General features: G+C 45.9%; 1 protein-coding gene across 1 annotated transcript in view; it reads right to left on the bottom strand.

The window, feature by feature from the left end:
- SRCAP (Snf2 related CREBBP activator protein) overlaps window positions 1-21,692 on the bottom strand; it is a gene marked incomplete at its 5' end in the record, with an annotated part of 948,600 nt that overhangs the window by 353,675 nt on the left and 573,233 nt on the right. The window contains 2 exons of the mRNA XM_030210811.1: window positions 13,293-13,579; window positions 13,711-15,776. Of these exons, the coding sequence (XP_030066671.1) occupies window positions 13,293-13,579; window positions 13,711-15,776 (2,353 nt within the window). The remainder of the gene's footprint in view (window positions 1-13,292; window positions 13,580-13,710; window positions 15,777-21,692) is intronic.

Here is a 21,692-nt window from a genome sequence, read left to right as displayed (position 1 = left end):
ATCCAGATGGCTTATTACCATAGACTTTTCCAGGGTGCGGAAGACCTATCTCGTGAAGAATGGTTTTACTCTTGAGTTTCCACATGGTGTGGAACATCTTTTTCGTCGTGTTTTTCACGTGGGTATCGAGAGTGAGGTTTCGATCCATAGCAACTCCGAGAATTTTCAGGTTTTGTGAGACTAGAAGAGAGCAGTATGGTGTGATTATGGTAGAGAAGTTTTTTGTGTTATGTTGGGAGGTGAGTACAAGACATTGTGTTTTTTCTGCGTTAAGTTTTAGTTAGAATGCATCCACCCAGGTGTGCATGATTTGGAGGCTTTGGTTGATCTCGTTGGTGATTTCATTTATTTCATGTTTGAACGGGATGTAGATAGTGACATCGTCTGCATATATGTAAGGGTTGAGGTTTTGATTGGCTAGCAGTTTGGTATCATCATTAGGTTGAATAAGGTTGGTGATAGGGGGGATCCTTGGGGTACTCCACATTCGGGTATCCATGGGGGTGATCTGTCCGCGTTCGTTATTACTTGGTATGATCTTGTGGTTAGGAATCCTTTAAACCATTTGATTACTGTGCCTCCTACTCCGAAGTATTCTAGTATATGTAATAGCATTTCATGATTAACCTTGGAATGCCCTCCCGTGGGAGGTGGTGGAGATGAAAACGGAATTCAAACATGCGTGGGATAAACAAAGGAATCCTGTTCAGAAGAAATGGATCCTCAGGAGCTTAGCCGAGATTGGATAACAGAGCCGGTAGTGGGAGGCAGGGCTGGTGGTTGGGAGGCGGGGATAGTGCTGGGCAGACTTATACGGTCTGTGCCAGAGCCGATGGTGGGAGGCGGGAATAGTGCTGGGCAGACTTGTACGGTCTGTGCCCTGAAAAAGACAGGTACAAATCAAGGTAAGGTATACACAAAAAAGTGGCACATTTCTTGGGCAGACTGGATGGACCATACAGGTCTTTTTCTGCCGTCATCTACTATGTTACTATGTCGAAGGCACTGGACATGTCGAATTGTAGGACGAGTATGTTGTTACCAGTTGCGATTGCTTGTTTGAATGAATTCATTGCGGCTACTAGAACAGTTTCTGTGCTGTTTGTCCGAAATCCTGATTGAGATTCGTGCAGGATTGAGTGTTTATTTAGGTATTCAGTGAGTTGTTTCGTCACTATGCCTTCCATGAGTTTGGTTATGAGTGGGATAGATGCTACTGGGCGATAGTTAGTTAAGTCCATTGTGTTCTTCTTAGTATCTTTTGGTAGCGGAGTTAGTAGGATGTTTCCTTTATCCGTGGGGAAGAGCCCAGTTTGAAGCCTGTGATTTACGTGGTTCGTGAGGTCTGTTTTGAATTGTTTGGGTGCGGATCTTATTAGACTATTAGGGCATATGTCTAATTTGCATTGTGATTTTCCAAGCCAATGTGAGATTTCCTTTGGTGAGAGCTTGTCAAAGTTGGTCCATGATCAGTCTTGCTGGGCATTCCCCAGGTTTCGGGTCTAGACATTCAAGTATGTTTGTGTAGTCCATTGTATTTGTAGGTATCATGAGTCTGAGCTTAATGCACTTTATCGCAACACCATTTCTAACTCTACCCGGAAATGGCAACCGCCATTACGGCAAATGTAAGCCACATTGAGCCTGCAAACTGGTGGTAAAATGTGGGATACAAATGCTACAAATAAATAAATAAAATAAAGATGTGACAAAATTTATTCAGCACCACTTGTGTATATGACCCAACACAGGGCCATGTTGACATGACACATCCATCTGCTTCAGGGGTCTTACACTATACATAAATAAATAAATAAATAAATAAAAACAAGCAATTAAAAGAAGATCAATAGGATCCAAGATGGCTGCTGTTTGAACCTGGCATGCAAGTGAGCTCTGTGATCCTTGCTATATGCCGCGATGCCAAACAGAAAAGGATGAGCCGCTGGGGGTGCTTCTCAGCGGCAGAATCCCCCTACTGTTACTGGCTTGATGGAGTCGTATCTTCAGAGAACTGGGAATCCTGTTGCATCGGTGAGCAGCACGGGGCGAATGGAGGTCCAGGAACGCACCAAGGGCTAGAGGTTACACTCAGCCCCGACGTGAGAGCACCTCCCCCTCAACCACGAGGCAGCAGCTCCCCGATGTTAGTGTCCTCCACCCTGCATGTGGAACGTTCCTCAGGGAGACGAGAGGCACTGGACCAGCCCGTGGGAATTCTGGGGAGCTGGGAGACTCCGGCTCCACCAGCAGGGGCTGCCGTGGTTTTTTCCATCACCAAGGGGGAGCTGGACGAAGTGTGTAAAGAGAGTGATAAAACAAGTATGGAGCCTAAGGTACTATCTACGCCTTTTACATTATCAATTACTAAACCTGCTGAAGTCACTCTGGACAGTTTGTGGTCTCTTATAGCAGACCTGGGTAAAGTTTTATGTCCCCCAGGTCCAAACATTGGGTCAAGATCTGACTATCTTAGAAGGGAAGTTGAAAACTGACATAGGATTAGAAGACTTAACTTAACAAATTAAAATACAAGAGAGAGATATACAGAATCTACAGGTTCTTCAGACCAATATAGTCAAAAATTTGTCTAATCTGAGGAGGAAAACAATCACTTGAAAATGTTTCTAGGAGTAATAATCTCCAATTTCTTAATTTTCCTAAACAATTTGCAGTTACCCCTCGATATATGCTTAAAAAATATATTAAGGAAATACTAGGAGTTGCTGAAGAATCTATTCCACCTTTTCCACAAGTATATTATTTGCCTACTAAACCAGTCACTGATCAGCAAGTTCAAGAAACTCAATCATTGGATGCTACTGCTCTCTTGCTCAGACACTGATTTAGTTACTGCATCAACGTTAGTGGCCTCTGTGGTACCGGCACCTGAAAAAAAAACTGGTTAATGAGAATGGATTTTAAAAATAAGGAAAAAGCTTTTTTGGGATTGAAAATTCAAATCTTTCCAGATGATTCTAGAGACACCCAGAAGAGATGTCAGCAATTTCTATTAATGAAGCCAGGTGTTCTTCAGTTAGGGGTTACTTTTTTCCTACGATATCCATGTAAATGTGTAGTCAGATACCAATCGGTCAAATATGTCTTCTATGAACTTTCTCATCTTACTGCCTTTTTGTCAACTGAACGGTTTACTGAGGGGTAATTTGTACCTAATACCCAGTGAATTTGCTCTCTTTTTTGGAAATAGGAATCCAATGGCACGTTAGGTTATTCACCTTTATTTGTTGTTTTCTTAAATTTGAATTTCCATTGATTGTAATCTTGGATTCAAATATGTGGACTTGAGTATGATTGACATGAGATTTTTCCTTTAAAGTAGTATTGGGTATTTAAATAATGTAAAATGTTACTCATACTATTCTGTATAAGTGGTTTTTCGCTTGATAAAATTGAAATAAGTCATAAATAAAAAAATATATATATCTATAATGCATAAGAAAGAAATATAATAACCATGTTAAAAGAAAACTGGTACCAAATGTGTACAATAAATAATGAATCATAAAAACAAGATATGAAACTTGAATGGAAAAACAAGAGATGAAAATGTTGCAAAGGAACTAACCTCACAGTAGAAACACAAAAGGTTCGGTTCAGAACAATGAAACTTGTATTGGAAAACCTAGGGGCAAAAAATACATATACGGTGTATGAAAGGGAAAAAGAAATGGGTATGTACCTAAAGATAATATATATTGGGGCACTGGAACTACAAGCAAGCAGGACATTAATGAACCAAAGTGGAATAAACCAAAAATATAGACCATTCTATATATATTGAGAAATAAAATACAATAGCATAAGGGGAAATGTGTAAAGAGAACTTAAGAGCAGGTAAGCTCACCTAATAAAACCACTGACGTTAACTAGACAAACATCTGAATGTCAAACAAACTGTACTCCTTGACCACTTATAACAACTAAACAAGAAATTGTTGAGTATTTCTTACTTGTTTAGTCGTTATAAGTGGTCAAAGAGTATAGTTTGTTTGATATTCAATTATGCACTTTTTGTATAATGCTATTTCTATAGACATAAGTTTAAACATATCTGCTCAAGTTCTCTTTACACATTTCCCCTTATGCTGCTGTATTTTATTTCTCCTCAATATATAGGGTGGTTAATATTTTTGGTTTATTCCATTATGGTTCATTAATGTCCTGCTTGCTTGTAGCTCCAATGCCCCAATATATATTGTCTTTAGGCATTATCATAAAACATCTAGCCACCCGCCTGAGGTTACCCCGCGGCCACTTAAAGGGTATATCCCCAGCATAGCTCAGGTCCACCTGCCGCTCATGCTCTATATTATCACCCTCCTCCCATCGACTGGATCACAATGCCTCTGGGCGAGTCTCCCGCTCTCAAATTATCCCCAGTGATTTCTAGGTTACTGGAGCCACACTCCCAGTGGTCCCACAGTTCCCAAAAAAGCAGTCACAGACCCAACACACAAATCACCAGGATTCTTTATCAGTCCAGACAGGCAGAACGAACAAACAAATGTGTTTATTCTCAGAACTTGGAACAGTGGACAAAAAAAATAAAAAAGAAAAGAACAAAAAATGTGCAAATAGCAAACAGTAACAAGTAACTGAACAATGGCTCAATTAGAAAGCAAACTAAACATTTGGTATACTTCCTAGAAAGTACCTGGGGAGATCAGGACATATATAGCTGTTCACCAGTTATCAAATATAACTGTTTTTTTTTTTTTTTTTTTACAGGGCTTCAGCAAAGAGCTCTCTCTCTCTTCTTCCAGGCTGAAACTGAAGCAACTGGCAGCAACTGATGGGTAATTTCAAACGTAACAAATATTGGGAAAACTTATAATTTAAAAACAAAGTACGTTCTTTAAACAAATATCTCTTGTACTCCCTGTTATTTAATTAGTTCTACATTGTCAAATTATTTTAATGATTTCAATATAGAAATATAAATATCAACATAGATAATATAAAACATCTAACATATATAGCCCCACAGTGCTCCTAGCGTTGCTGGAGATTATCCCCCCTCAACCAGTCCCGGTCATTTATACTCATACATACACCATCACTCAACAGCTATGGAATATACCCAGCTAATTATAAGCTGATACCATTTTTTTAAAAAACATTTTCCATTGCATATTCCAAGTTCAATAACCCGCAGGTACAAAGGACTGTCCTTGATGACTATCTATATTAGATTTTTTAAGGTAATCCACGTGGTAGTCAGTGTATTACTACATCCGTCAAAAGTCCTGCGCCAACCAGCTTCAACTGCTGGTAACCCTCCTCAATGTCAAGGAGCTTTAAATTTTTTTTGTATATAAAGTATCCATGAGTGTAATCTTCTATGTTTTAAGACCGTCAATGATTAAGGGATCCAGCTACTGCGAGCACCTTCAGCGTGTCCTTAATCCAACATGTTCTCACTTTCGTGACAACAACTTTCGTGAGAACATGTTGGATTAAGGACGCGCTGAAGGTGCTCGCAGTAGCTGGATCCCTTAATCATTGACGGTCTTAAAACATAGAAGATTACACTCATGGATACTTTATATACAAAAAAAATTTAAAGCTCCTTGACATTGAGGAGGGTTACCAGCAGTTGAAGCTGGTTGGCGCAGGACTTTTGACGGATGTAGTAATACACTGACTACCACGTGGATTACCTTAAAAAATCTAATATAGATAGTCATCAAGGACAGTCCTTTGTACCTGCGGGTTATTGAACTTGGAATATGCAATGGAAAATGTTTTTTAAAAAATGGTATCAGCTTATAATTAGCTGGGTATATTCCATAGCTGTTGAGTGATGGTGTATGTATGAGTATAAATGACCGGGACTGGTTGAGGGGGGATAATCTCCAGCAACGCTAGGAGCACTGTGGGGCTATATATGTTAGATGTTTTATATTATCTATGTTGATATAGCGAATGCTACATACCTGTAGAAGGTATTCTCCGAGGACAGCAGGCTGATTGTTCTCACTGATGGGTGACGTCCACGGCAGCCCCTCCAATCGGAAACTTCACTAGCAAAGTCCTTTGCTAGCCCTCGCGCGCCCGCGCGCACCGCGCATGCGCGGCCGTCTTCCCGCCCGAAACCGGCTCGAGCCGGCCAGTCCAGTATGTAGCAAGACAATACACTTCAAGGGAAGACACAACTCCAAAGGGGAGGCGGGCGGGTTTGTGAGAACAATCAGCCTGCTGTCCTCGGAGAATACCTTCTACAGGTATGTAGCATTCGCTTTCTCCGAGGACAAGCAGGCTGCTTGTTCTCACTGATGGGGTATCCCTAGCCCCCAGGCTCACTCAAAACAACAACATTGGTCAATTGGGCCTCGCAACGGCGAGGACATAACTGAGATTGACCTAAAAAATTTACCAACTAACTGAGAGTGTAGCCTGGAACAGAACAAACAGGGCCCTCGGGGGTGGAGTTGGATCCTAAAGCCCAAACAGGTTCTGAAGAACTGACTGCCCGAACCGACTGTCGCGTCGGGTATCCTGCTGCAGGCAGTAATGAGATGTGAATGTGTGGACAGATGACCACGTCGCAGCTTTGCAAATTTCTTCAATGGAGGCTGACTTCAAGTGGGCTACCGACGCAGCCATGGCTCTAACATTATGAGCCGTGACATGACCCTCAAGAGCCAGCCCCGCCTGGGCGTAAGTGAAGGAAATGCAATCTGCTAGCCAATTGGATATGGTGCGTTTCCCTACAGCCACTCCCCTCCTATTGGGGTCAAAAGAAACAAACAATTGGGCGGACTGTCTGGTGGGCTGTGTCCGCTCCAGGTAGAAGGCCAATGCTCTCTTGCAGTCCAATGTGTGCAGCTGACGTTCAGCAGGGCAGGAATGAGGACGGGGAAAGAATGTTGGCAAGACAATTGACTGGTTCAGATGGAACTCCGACACGACCTTTGGCAGAAACTTAGGGTGAGTGCGGAGGACTACTCTGTTGTGATGAAATTTGGTGTAAGGGGCCTGGGCTACCAGGGCCTGAAGCTCACTGACTCTACGAGCCGAAGTAACTGCCACCAAGAAAATGACCTTCCAAGTCAAGTACTTCGGATGGCAGGAATTCAGTGGCTCAAAAGGAGGTTTCATCAGCTGGGTGAGAACGACATTGAGATCCCATGACACTGTAGGAGGCTTGACCGGGGGCTTTGACAAAAGCAAACCTCTCATGAAGCGAACAACTAAAGGCTGTCCTGAGATCGGCTTACCTTCCACTTGGTAATGGTATGCACTGATTGCACTAAGGTGAACCCTTACGGAGTTGGTCTTCAGACCAGACTCAGACAAGTGCAGAAGGTATTCAAGCAGGGTCTGTGTAGGACAAGAGCGAGGATCTAGGGCCTTGCTGTCACACCAGACGGCAAACCTCCTCCAATGAAAGAAGTAACTTCTCTTAGTGGAGTCTTTCCTGGAAGCAAGCAAGATGCGGGAGACACCCTCTGGCAGACCCAAAGAGGCAAAGTCTACGCCCTCAACATCCAGGCCGTGAGAGCCAGGGACTGGAGGTTGGGATGCAGAAGAGCCCCGTCGTCCTGCGTGATGAGGGTCGGAAAACACTCCAATCTCCACGGTTCTTCGGAGGATAACTCCAGAAGAAGAGGGAACCAGATCTGACGCGGCCAAAAGGGAGCAATCAGAATCATGGTGCCTCGGTCTTGCTTGAGTTTCAACAAAGTCTTCCCCACCAGAGGTATGGGAGGATAAGCATACAGCAGACCTTCCCCCCAATCCAGGAGGAAGGCATCCGACGCCAGTCTGCCGTGGGCCTGAAGCCTGGAACAGAACTGAGGGACCTTGTGGTTCACTTGAGATGCGAAGAGATCCACCAGGGGGGTGCCCCACGCCTGGAAGATCTGACGCACCACACGGGAATTGAGCGACCACTCGTGAGGTTGCATAATCCTGCTCAACCTGTCGGCCAGACTGTTGTTTACGCCTGCCAGATATGTGGCTTGGAGCACCATGCCCTGACGGCGAGCCCAGAGCCACATGCTGACGGCTTCCTGACACAGGGGGCGAGATCCGGTGCCCCCCTGCTTGTTGACATAGTACATGGCAACCTGATTGTCTGTCTGAATTTGGATAATTTGGTGGGACAGCCGATCTCTGAAAGCCTTCAGAGCGTTCCAGATCGCTCGCAACTCCAGAAGATTGATCTGCAGATCGCGTTCTTGGAGGGACCAACTTCCTTGGGTGTGAAGCCCATCGACATGAGCTCCCCATCCCAGGAGAGACGCATCCGTGGTCAGCACTTTTTGTGGCTGAGGAATTTGGAAGGGACGTCCCAGAGTCAAATTGGAGCAAATCGTCCACCAAAACAGGGATTCGAGAAAACTCGTGGACAGGTGGATCACGTCCTCTAGACCCCCAGCGGCCTGGTACCACTGGGAGGCTAGGGTCCATTGAGCAGATCTCATGTGAAGGCGGGCCATGGGAGTCACATGAACTGTGGAGGCCATGTGGCCCAGCAATCTCAACATCTGCCGAGCTGTGATCTGCTGGGACGCTCGCACCCGCGAGACGAGGGACAAGTTGTTGGCTCTCGTCTCTGGGAGATAGGCACGAGCCGTCCGAGAATCCAGCAGGGCTCCGATGAATTCGAGTTTCTGCACTGGGAGAAGATGGGACTTTGGGTAATTTATCACAAACCCCAGAAGCTCCAGGAGGCGAATAGTCATCTGCATGGACTGCAGGGCTCCTGCCTCGGATGTGTTCTTCACCAGCCAATCGTCGAGATATGGGAACACGTGCACCCCCAGCCTGCGAAGCGCCGCTGCTACCACAGCTAGGCACTTTGTGAACACCCTGGGCGCGGATGCGAGCCCAAAGGGTAGCACACAGTACTGGAAGTGGCGTGTGCCCAGCTGAAATCGCAGATACTGTCTGTGAGCTGGCAGTATCGGGATGTGTGTGTAGGCATCCTTCAAGTCCAGAGAGCATAGCCAATCGTTTTGCTGAATCATGGGGAGAAGGGTGCCCAGGGAAAGCATCCTGAACTTTTCTTTTACGAGATATTTGTTCAGGGCCCTTAGGTCTAGGATGGGACGCATCCCCCCTGTTTTCTTTTCCACAAGGAAGTACCTGGAATAGAATCCCAGCCCTTCTTGCCCGGATGGCACGGGCTCGACCGCATTGGCGCTGAGAAGGGCGGAGAGTTCCTCTACAAGTACCTGCTTGTGCTGGAAGCTGTAGGACTGAGCTCCCGGAGGACAATTTGGAGGTTTTGAGGCCAAATTGAGGGTGTATCCTTGCCGGACTATTTGGAGAACCCACTGATCGGAGGTTATGAGAGGCCACCTTTGGTGAAAAGCTTTCAACCTCCCTCCGACAGGCAGGTCGCCCGGCACTGACACTTGGATGTCGGCTATGCTCTGCTGGAGCCAGTCAAAAGCTCGCCCCTTGCTTTTGCTGGGGAGCCGCGGGGCCTTGCTGAGTCGCACGCTGCTGACGAGAGCGAGCGCGCTGGGGCTTAGCCTGGGCCGCAGGCTGTCGGGAAGGAGGATTGTACCTACGCTTGCCAGAAGTATAGGGAACAGTCTTCCTTCCCCCGAAAAATCGTCTACCTGTAGAGGTAGAAGCTGAAGGCTGCCGGCGGGCGAACTTGCCGAATGCGGTGTCCCGCTGGTGGAGAGACTCTACCACCTGTTCGACTTTTTCGCCAAAAATGTTATCCGCACGGCAAGGCGAGTCCGCAATCCGCTGCTGGATTCTATTCTCCAGGTCGGCGGCACGCAGCCATGAGAGCCTGCGCATCACCACACCTTGAGCAGCGGCCCTGGACGCAACATCAAAAGTGTCATAAACTCCTCTGGCCAGGAATTTTCTGCACGCCTTCAGCTGCCTGACCACCTCCTGAAAAGGCTTGGCTTGCTCAGGGGGAAGAGCATCAACCAAGCCCGCCAACTGCCGCACATTGTTCCGCATGTGTATGCTCGTGTAGAGCTGGTAGGACTGGATCTTGGACACGAGCATAGAGGAATGGTAGGCCTTCCTCCCAAAGGAGTCTAAGGTTCTAGCGTCCTTGCCCGGGGGCGCCGAAGCATGTTCCCTAGAACTCTTAGCCTTCTTTAGGGCCAAATCCACAACTCCAGAGTCATGAGGCAACTGAGTGCGCATCAGCTCTGGGTCCCCATGGATCCGGTACTGGGACTCGATCTTCTTGGGAATGTGGGGATTAGTTAATGGCTTGGTCCAGTTCGCAAGCAATGTCTTCTTCAGGACATGGTGCAAGGGAACAGTGGACGCTTCCTTAGGTGGAGAAGGATAGTCCAGGAGCTCAAACATTTCAGCCCTGGGCTCGTCCTCCACAACCACCGGGAAGGGGATGGCCGTAGACATCTCCCGGACAAAGGAAGCGAAAGACAGACTCTCGGGAGGAGAAAGCTGTCTCTCAGGAGAGGGAGTGGGATCAGACGGAAGACCCTCAGACTCCTCGTCAGAGAAATATCTGGGATCTTCCTCTTCCTCCCACGAGGCCTCACCCTCGGTGTCAGACACAAGTTCCCGGACCTGTGTCTGCAACCTCGCCCTGCTCGACTCCGTGGAACCCCGTCCACGATGGGGGCGTCGAGAGGTAGACTCCCTTGCCCGCATCGGCGAAGCTCCCTCCGCCGACGTGGTCGGGGAGCCTTCCTGGGAGGTGGCCGCGGTCGGCACCGCACGCGGTACCGACGTCGGGGACCTCAACCTGGGCGATGGGCCAGCCGGCGCCACGCTCGACGGTACCGGAGGCGCAAGCACCGCCGGTACCGGAGGGGTAGGGCGCAACAGCTCTCCCAGAATCTCTGGGAGAACGGCCCGGAGGCTCTCGTTTAGAGTGGCTGCAGAGAAAGGCTGAGAGGTCGATGCAGGCGTCGATGTCAGTACCTGTTCCGGGCGTGGAGGCTGTTCCGGGCTGTCCAGAGCGGAGCGCATCGACACCTCTTGAACAGAGGGTGAGCGGTCCTCTCGGTGCCGATGCCTGCTGGGTGCCGAATCCCTCGGCGACCCAGAGCTCTCGGTGCCGACACGGGGAGGAGACCGGTGTCGATGCTTCTTCGATTTCTTCCGAAGCATGTCACCGGAGCTCCCCGGCACCGACGAGGAGGACGTCGAATCCATCCGTCGCTTCCTCGGGGCCGAGACTGAAGAAGGTCGATCTCGGGGGGGCTGTACCGCAGGAGCCCTCAGGGTAGGCGGAGACCCACCCGAGGGCTCACCGCCACCAGCAGGGGAATGGACAGCCCTCACCTGCACTCCACCCGATGCACCACCGTCCGACGACATCAGCAGACGAGGTCCTGGTACCACCGACGTCGATGCAGCTATCCGATGTCTCGGCGCCGATGCAGAGGCCCGATGCCTCGATGCACTCGATGCAGGGGCGGCCGAGGAAGATGGTCTGGACGCTGACGACGTCGATGCACTCGAAGATCCCGGTGCCGATGCCGACGAAGAGCCCGAGAACAACACGTTCCACTGGGCTAGTCTCGCTACCTGAGTCCGCCTTTGAAGCAGGGAACACAGACTGCAGTTCTGAGGGCGGTGCTCGGCCCCCAGACACTGAAGACACGACGAGTGTCGATCAGTGAGCGAGATAACCCGGGCGCACTGGGTGCACTTCTTGAAGCCGCTGGAAGGCTTCGATGTCATGGGCGGAAAAATCACGCCGGCGAAATCAAAAGCCGAAATGGCGAAAATTGAAGCACCAAAATTTAGAGGGAGAAAAATCTCGACCGAGGCCAAAAAGAGGCCTACCCCGACGACGAAAGAAAACTTACCGGGGCAAAAAGCTGGAAGTACGGGGAGGATTTACACGAAACCCGGCGGGGGGTTTCCGGAGCACTTCCCGACTAAGTAGAAAACTTTCCCGAAGGAAAAAAACACGCTCAAATAAATTGGACGCGCGAGGTCGACTTTCCGGGGCTCGACACGGCGAAAACACGACCGTACCGAGTGCGGACAAAAGAAGACTGGCCGGCTCGAGCCGGTTTCGGGCGGGAAGACGGCCGCGCATGCGCGGTGCGCGCGGGCGCGCGAGGGCTAGCAAAGGACTTTGCTAGTGAAGTTTCCGATTGGAGGGGCTGCCGTGGACGTCACCCATCAGTGAGAACAAGCAGCCTGCTTGTCCTCGGAGAATTATATTTCTATATTGAAATCATTAAAATAATTTGACAATGTAGAACTAATTAAATAACAGGGAGTACAAGAGATATTTGGGTAATTTCAAACTCCAGGTCAATCAGAGCCCACAACAACAAATTTGAAAACAAGATGGTTACATCTCTGCAAGGCACTTCCTTTATCTGTGTTAACTAAAGAAGAGAAAGGTCAGTTCTTTGTAACAGCTTAAAACATAACATGCACTAGCTGCTGGCCAAACTAGAGAAAGGCACTTCTACAGGCATAAAACAGTTTCTTCACAGGCATATACCCATTTCTTTTTCCCTTTCGTACACCATATATATATATATTTTTTTGCCCCTAGGTTTTCCAAAACAAGTTTCATTGTTCTGCACTGAACCATTTGTGTTTCTACTGTGAGGTTAGTTCCTTTGTAACAATTTCATCTCTTGTTTTTCCATTCAAGTTTCATATCTTATGTTTTATGATTCATTATTCATTGTACACATTTGGTACCAGTTTTCTTTTAACATGGTTATTATATTTCTTTTTTTATGTATTATAGACATTCTTTTAATTGCTTGTTTTTATTTATGTACAGCTTAAGATCCCTGAAGCAGACAGGTATGTCCCGTCGAAACATGGCCCCGTGGGGTCATATACACAAGTGGTGCTGAATAAATTTTGTCACATCTTACTCCTGGCTGCTAAGATTTTTTGGCCCACCCCTACTCTTTGGATTCCATTTTTGATTGTACGTAGGGGTTTTCACCGTTACCTTTGGGTTCCACTTTTGTGTATCTCTTAAAGCACTTCACATTATTACATTTAAAATTTACATGTCACTACTTATTATTTGTCATTTTTTGTTGTGCAGGTGGTGTACATTTCCCCTTTTAGATTTATCTAATTGTGTGAGTGTATTTGTGTGTGTGGGGTAGGTTCATAATATTTTTATATTAAACTCTGATTGACGTTTAATAAATTTAATAGCCTTTGATCATCAGCAGGGTCAAGGATACTCAGTTAAATTAATCAATACGTCAAGTCTCTGTGAGCAGCTCCAAAAGGAAAAACAAGTAAGCAGAGATTTCTTAAGGATAGCATAAAGGAATTGGGATCCCTGACTCTAATATATATCATCCTTCCCTTACCTTTCTATGATGTGCATCAGCTGCTCCATTCTCTGCTGAGGCTGCAAGATGGCACGAGCGAGGGCTTCTGTTTGCTGCCAGTAGACTGCTGAGCTATGGGCATCCTGCTGCAGCTGAGCAGCCTGGCAGTAGGCATAGCCCATGCCAGGCGGGCTACCAAGTAGACTGCAGAGTCGGAGAATCTCTGTGCCATAGATGGGAGAAAGTGTGCAGTGCTGCTCGCTGATGCGAAACAGTCGTTCCAACCGTTCTTCCTTCTGTTTCTTCCGTGTCTCTTCAAGTGATTCCTGAGAAAAAAAGGTGATGCATTTCAGCAGACGGAATAGTGATAATTAGAAACACAGTGGTGGTCAATTTAAAATACTATGCTATCAATACACATGCTAAGAGCACATTATGAACCTGATAATGAACTTACCAGGTAAAATGGGGATCTAGGTGGTGGGGGTGGTTGCCGTCGAGCTCTCTGCAGCATGAATGAGGTAGATGGTGCTGATGGTGTTAATGCAGTGGATCTCAACGACAAAGTCTCAAGTTCCTCCTTAATGATTGGGCTCAGAGCTGTCAACACACATCTGGTTGTGGGTGTAGAGTCATGATCTGAAGTCCCTGCAAAATTTGGGGCTGCTGCAAGATTAGAGGCTAATGAAGGCTTGAGTACAGGGTCAGAGCTAGAAGTCATTGTTAGGTGGGGAGTTACTGAAGGTTTATGTAAAAAATCTAAGCTGGAGCTCACTGCAGTGTTTGAAATTATTGGAGGCTTGGGGGCAGGGTTAAGGCTGGAAGTTTTTGCAGAGTTGGGGGTTACTGACCTGGGTGCTGCAGTAGAAGCTGGTATGGGAGTCTGAGATCCAGGAGCAAAGCTGGAGGACATGATAGCCTTAGGATAAGGCATGGATTTACAGCTAGGTACAAGTATCATAGGTTTGGTTGGTAGAGTGGGACTCGAAGTCAGAATTTGCGCTGGGTTAGCTACATCTGTTGACAGTTGTGTGACATCAGTGTTAGAAACTGTCAAGGATACAGGGAGATGAGATGGGCTGGGGTCTGCCACTGATACTGGCAAAGAGTTGGAGATGGTCATAGACACTGGCATATTACAAGAGTTAGAGCAAACTACAGGCCCAGATAAGGGAAAAGAGCTGGATACCTGCACAGACTCTGACATGGTAGAAGGGCAAGAGACTGTTAAAGCTACTGGAAGGGCAGAAGAACTAGAGACAACTGTGGGTACTGGCATAGGAGTACATGTGGAAACAGATTTAGACACTGACACAGTAGAAGGATTGGAGGCTGCCAGAGACACTGGCATGGGAGAAGAGTTGGATGCTTCCACAGAAATTGGAAAGACAGGAGGACTAGTGACAGCTATAGGCCCTGGCAAGGAAGAAGGGCTGGTAATTGTTAAGGTTGCCAACGTAGAAATAGAGTTAGGAATCACCATGGGCACTGGTGAGTGAGCAGGGCTGGAGGTTAGCATGGGCACCATGGACATAAGTGTGGAAACAGAGCTGGAAATGGTTGTTGAAAGTCTAGGCAAAGAATTTATTACTGCCACAGGTGCTGCTGTGGGAGCAGCACTGGCTACAGGAGTAAGTGGTCTTGATGGTAGTGTGGGGACTATCGCAGGCGCTGCAGTAGAAACAGTGGTAACTACAGAAGGTTGAGATTTCTGGATAGTCACAAGAGCTGTGGCAGAAGCACAAGTTGCTTTTGGAGTTAGCGATCTCAGCGCCAGTGTAGACACTGTCACAGGCACTGCAAGGGAAGCAGAGGTGGCTGCAGGAGTTAGAGGCCTAGGGACAGTCACAGCTGCTGCAGCACAAGCTGAGGTGGCTATCACAGTTAAAGGCTTGGGGACAGTCACAGGTGTTGCAGTAGAAGCAGATGTGACTATAGGAGATAGAGGCCTGGGGACTGTTGCAGTAGACAGAGAGTTGGCTACTGTAATTAAAGGCTTAGTTGCTAGTGTGGAAACCACTGGGGGCACTGTTGGTTGAGCCAGGTGGGGTAAGTTTGTCACGGACTTCGGTGCCAGAGTGGAAGCACAGCTGTAAATGGGATTCACAGGCCTATGATCTGGCATGGGTGGAGTGGGTGTCAGAGGTGTTGTTAAAGGAGCTGGATTGGAAATGAGAGCTGCAGGCTTGGATACTAGGGAAGGGACACAGCTGGGGGTTGGCAAGGAGACCAGACCAGATGCGAGGGTAACAGGCTTAGGTGCTAGTGTAGGCCCAGAGCTGGAGAATGCTATATTACTAGGCAGAGGCCTAGGTGCTAGTGTGGGAACAGAGCCAGTTGCTAGAACTCCAGACCTTGGAGTAGGCGTCTGGTTCTGAACTGGCTGGGGTGTGAGAGCATGGACAGAGAGGGAAGGTACTGTTACAGGCCTGGGTGTCAGCACTGAAGAAGGGGCAGGCATACACAGAACAGGACTGAGGGTTGCCTGAGTGGAGCTGGGAGTGGTCAAGGGAACAACAGGAGCTGTGAAGAGAAAAAAAACAAAAACAAAATATGTTTTAGATTCTAGTGTGGTGCTCACATGAAAACTCCAGGTTATGAACTTAAGGTTTTGCTTCCCCATTGCACCTACAGTGCTTCCTACTTTTAGAGAATACTTATTCCACCCTCAACAAGTGAGCAAAACAAGACAAATAAAAAGTGTTTCAGATATAACTTCTTTCCACTACAAAGAGCTGCCCTAAAAAACAAACAAAAAAAAAAACTATACAACAACCACAGCATTATCATTAAGCCTACATACAAAGAAAACTCTGGGGTGATTATGAACATACAAAATTACACAGAAGGTCAAAGCAGCTCTCAAGCATTCTAAATGAAAAATGACTGAGATACCCACACAAGAATGTACTGAACTGGAAAATCTTCATACTTACCAGCAATTCCATTAAAAGAAAAAAAAACAAAACAAAAAAAAAAACAACAAAAAAACTTACAATACCAACCCATCCTTCTGTTGGCATCTTCTGGCCACCCACAAACATGGAAACCCTTGCAGACCAAACATAACTGATAATGGAATACTCACAGAGGAAATGTCTCAACTCAGAGTGGATTTTCAAAACCCTTAATATACAATACAAAAGCTTCAAACAAGACGCCAGAGACTTTTTGAAAATGGAAAAAACATCAAACAGCTCTTGACATTTTCCTGGTCACAATGAATGCAGAATCAATACACAGTAACATTTGCCATGTAGAGGTCATAACTGCAAGTGAAGTTTTCTACAGACATCAACCCTGAAACACCATTATAAACGAGAACATATTAGAAAATTAATCAAATTCATCCACACTAACTACTAACTAAGCTTCAATAATGGCATCTAATCACAGTATGCCAAACTTTTTTTTATGGCAGAACTGGAGACGTTAAAATATGTCAGGCTAAATCCTTTAAATAATACCAGTATATTAATGAAATTTTTATGGTGTGGATGGAGGGGAAACAGACAAATTCACAACTCTGAATGCATAGTATCCTTCTGTTTGATTCAAAATGGATTCCAACACAAACTGTTAACTTTCAAGAACACAAATTATTAAAAAACAATAATTTACTCTTTGGAAAGGATACACGTGTGTATATATAAATAAGGATGTGGAGAGCTTGACATCAAAATGATCTAAATAGCATGAACCTTGTCATAAACATATCTTAAAACATCAGTTGTAACATAATACACTGGAACAACATCAACACCATGGTTTAACGAAGAATTGAAAGAACTAAAAACACAAGTCAGAAGATTAGAAAGAGCATGGAGGAAGAAAAAAGACGAACACACACTCAAAGACTGGAAACAACTACAAAGAAACTACAAATACACTATCAGACAAACTAAAAGAACGTATTATAAAACCAAAATAGGACCAAACTACAGGGATATATACAAACTCTTTTCACTAGTAAACAATCTCCTAAACACCACAACGGTTACCACCACCAACACAGACACCCCATCAGCAACCAATCTTGCGAAATACTTCAACGAAAAAAATCACAAAGCTCCGACTCATGATACCTACCAATATAATGGATTACACAAACATCCTTGAATGTCTAGACCCAAAACCCGGGGAATGCCCAGCAGATCGATCATGGACCAACTTTGACACACTCTCATCAAATGAAATCTCATACTGGCTTGGAAAATACGCCAAATCGCAATGCAAATTAGACATTTGTTCTACTAGTCTAATAAAATCTGCACCCAAACAATTCAAAACAGACCTCACAAACCACAGACTTCAAAATGGGCTATTTCCCAAGGACAAAGGAAACATCCTACTTACTCCGCTGCCAAAAGATGCTAAGAAAAGCACAATGGACCTAACCAACTATCGCCCAGTAGCATCTATTCCGCTCATAACCAAACTCATGGAGGGCATAGTGACGAAACAACTCTCTGATTACCTAAATAAACACTCAATTCTGCACGAGTCTCAATCAGGATTTCAGTCAAACCACAGCACTGAAATGGTCCTAGTGTCCGCAATGAACTCATTCAAACAAGCAATTGCAACTGGTAACAACATACTCCTCCTACAATTCGACATGTCCAGTGCCTTTGACACGGTTAATCATGGAATACTACTACATATACTACAATACTTCGGAGTAGGAGGCACAGTTCTCAAATGGTTCAAAGGATTCCTGAACACAAGATCATACCAAGTAACAACGAACGCGGACAGATCACCCCCATGGATACCTGAATGTGGAGTTCCCCAAGGAGCCCCCCTCTCGCCATCCTTATTTAATCTAATGATGATACCTTTAGCCAAACTTCTAGCCAATCAAAACCTCAACCCCTACATATATGCAGACGATGTCACAATTTATATCCCGTTTAAACATGATCTAAATGAAATCAGCAACGAGATCAACCAAAGCCTCCAAATCGTGCACAACTGGGCGGATGCATTCCAACTAAAACTTAACACAGAAAAAAAAACACAATGTCTTGTACTCACCTCACAACACAACACAAAAAACTTCTCCACCATAATCACACCATACTGCACTCTCCCTGTCTCACAAAACTTGAAAATTCTTGGAGTTATCATTGATCGAAACCTCACTCTCAATACCCATGTGAAGAATACGACGAAAAAGATATTCCACACCATGTGGAAACTCAAACGAGTAAAACCTTTCTTCCTGAGATACATCTTCCGTACCCTGGTACAATCAATGGTAATAAGCCATCTGGACTACTGCAACGCACTGTACGCTGGATGCAAAGAACAGACTATCAAAAAACTCCAAACAGACCAGAATACTGCTGCGAGACTCATATTTGGAAAAACTAAATATGAAAGTGCAAAACCCCTAAGAGAGAAACTTCACTGGCTCCCACTTAAGGAATGCATTGCGTTCAAGATCTGCACGATTGTACACAAAATCATTCACACAGACGCTCCAATCTACATGCTAAACCTCGTGGACCAACCTCCCAGAAATGCCACAAGATCATCCCGCAAATTTCTCAATCTGCACTTCCCCAGCTGCTGTAAAGGACTAAAATACAAGCTGATGCATGCCACTACCTTCTCATACACGAGCACGCAGTTATGGAATGCACTACCTACAGACCTGAAATCAATCGACGAAATAACCAACTTTCGCAAATCTCTGAAGACATACTTCTTCAATAAGGCCTACAAAGAGAACCTATATCCTCACTAATCCACTTCACCAATCCACCCAGCTATGAAAGTCCACCTTCTATACTTAACCCTATCACTTCCTTCCTTCTTTCTTCCCTTACTTAATCTCTGCACATCACTAATTGTATCTGATACCCTGTAATGACAATGTCATAACAAAACTATGTAAGCCACATTGAGCCTGCAAATAGGTGGGAAAATGTGAGATACAAATACAATAAATAAATAAACAAACAAACAAACACCTCCTCTGTCACCAGTTTGTTACATGCTGGAAATTGGGCTTTAACCTGCATGTTTCCATATTATTAAAATCCTTAGTTCTCCATTCATTCCTTCTGCATACTGATCCGCAACAGATTTTCTTCCATTTATTCAACCATTCAATCACAGACAAATACCCACTTATGTCATACAAATCATCTGGTTGGAGACCCCTTGTTACGATACCCTTAAGCAGCTTTGGTATGCACTACAGAGTTGCAGGACAAACATTTCTGGGAGAAATATGACCAGATCTGCCTGTACTGCATCCATGCCATTGTGCTATATAGCGAAAGCTACATACCTGTAGAAGGTATTCTCCGAAGACAGCAGGCTGATTGTTCTCACATGTGGGTGACGTCCAACGGCAGCCCCAGATCAGAGATCTTCCTAGCAACAAACGTTTGCTAGCCCTCGCGTGCGCATGCACGATGCGCATGCGCAACCACCTTTCCACCCGCAACGAGAGCGTGCTCCTCAGTCCAGTACAACAGCAAGACAAGGGAAGAGACAACTCCAAAGGGGAGGTGGGCAGGTTGCTGAGAACAATCAGCCTGCTGTCCTCGGACAATACCTTCTACAGGTATGTAGCTTTCGCTTTCTCCGAGGACAAGCAGGTGCTTGTTCTCACATGTGGGATATCCCTAGCCCCCAGGCTCACTCAAAATAGCAAACAGGGTCAATTGGGCCTCGCAACGGCGAGGACATAACTGAGATTGACCTAAAACTTATCCAACTAACTGAGAGTGTGCCTGGAACAGAATAAAAAAGGGCCTAGGGGGGTGGAGTTGGATTCTAAACCCCAAACAGATTCTGCAGCACCGACTGCCCAAACCGACTGTCGCGTCGGGTATCCTGGTGGACGCAGTAATGAGATTTGGATGTGTGGACAGATGACCACGTCACAGCCTTACAAACCTCTTCAATAGTGGCTGACTTCAAGTGGGCCACTGATGCTGCCATGGCTCTAACACTATAAGCCATGACATGACCCTCAAGAGTCAGCCCCGCCTGGGCATAAGTGAAGGAAATGCAATCTGCTAGCCAATTGAATATGGTGCGTTTCCCGACAGCTGCTCCCCTTCTGTTGGGATCAAAAGAAACAAACAATTGGGCGGACTGTCTGTGGGGCTTTGTCCGCTCCAGATAGAAGGCCAATGCTCGCTTGCAGTCTAATATGTGCAGCTGACGTTCAGCAGGGTGGGTATGAGGACGGGGAAAGTATGTTGGCAAGACAATTGACTGGTTCAGATAGACACCACCTTCGGCAAGAACTTAGGGTGAGTGTGCCCCTCCGAAGGGACACCACCTTGTAGTGGTGGAGGGGCTTCTGTGTTTCAATGACTCAGAGGGCTATGCTGAAGGGTTACCCATATCAGACAGGCCTCTGAGGAGAAACCAGACAAAGAGTGTCCCAAACTAGGGAGAGTGGAAAGATGGTGACCTGAAGCTCGTACGCTCAACGGCCCAGCTGTCCTCTGAAGTTCTGTCTTTGTTTACTTGAAATTTCCTCTCTGCATTTGCAGTTACCTTAACTGAGAGGAAGGGGACAATGGGGGGTCAGCCGCCGATGACCAGCGTTTTGTCCCCTGTGCAGCAAGTGTGGGACCGCTGCGCGACGAGCTGCCCACAGATGACTGGGTTGATGAGTCCTTTGATTAGCGCCGGCGAAGGAGCGTCGATGCTCTTGGACCTGGAAACAACTTCATCGCCCCCGAGTCATTTAACCACCATGTCCAAAGGAGTGGAGGAGTGAGATAGGACTGTATGCTGAAACGGAAGTCGTTTACAGCTGAACCCATGTCGGCGCTGCCACCCCTAAACCCGTAAGACCTATCAGCTTGGAGTTTTTGGCTCCCGTGGAGGTTACATTGAATATCATCTGGAAGGCGCTCCAGGACCTAACGATGGTAGTAAATAATTTTGCTTCAGATATAATCTTATTAGTGAGCCACATGGATAATCGAATTGAATCCTTTGAGAATGAAAAATTGATACAACAAATGAAGTTCTAAAGGAGTAGGAAATGATTTTGAAAATGATAATAGACCAGAAAAATTTGAACAAAATGAATATTATTACAGACGATTAATATCGAGATTGTTGTTTTCCCAGAGTTCCGGGTATGACTCCTAAAGTTTTTTCCTCTGAAATGATTCCTCTTAGTATATTAATTCAAAAGGAGTGAAGCCTGTGAAACTTGGATTACCTTAATCAGTGGGAATTGGATTAGAGATTCAAATGTTTGTATTGTTAAATAATTTCTGGTTTTAAAAGAGAAAAAAATAAAATCAGGTGTACTATTTCCACTAATAATGGACAATAAGTAAGTTTCCAACGAAATTAATTGACTATACACCGTCTTGGGTTTGACGAAGCCAACCAGACGATCAATGTGGAATAATGATTCAGATAAATAATAACTGGGAATAATCAGGTTAA

This window comes from Microcaecilia unicolor, chromosome 7 (assembly GCF_901765095.1).
Source record: "Microcaecilia unicolor chromosome 7, aMicUni1.1, whole genome shotgun sequence".
Taxonomy (NCBI): Eukaryota; Metazoa; Chordata; class Amphibia; order Gymnophiona; family Siphonopidae; genus Microcaecilia; species Microcaecilia unicolor.
Note: the sequence above shows the minus strand (reverse complement) of the source record. Positions and strands in the feature narration are given on the sequence as shown.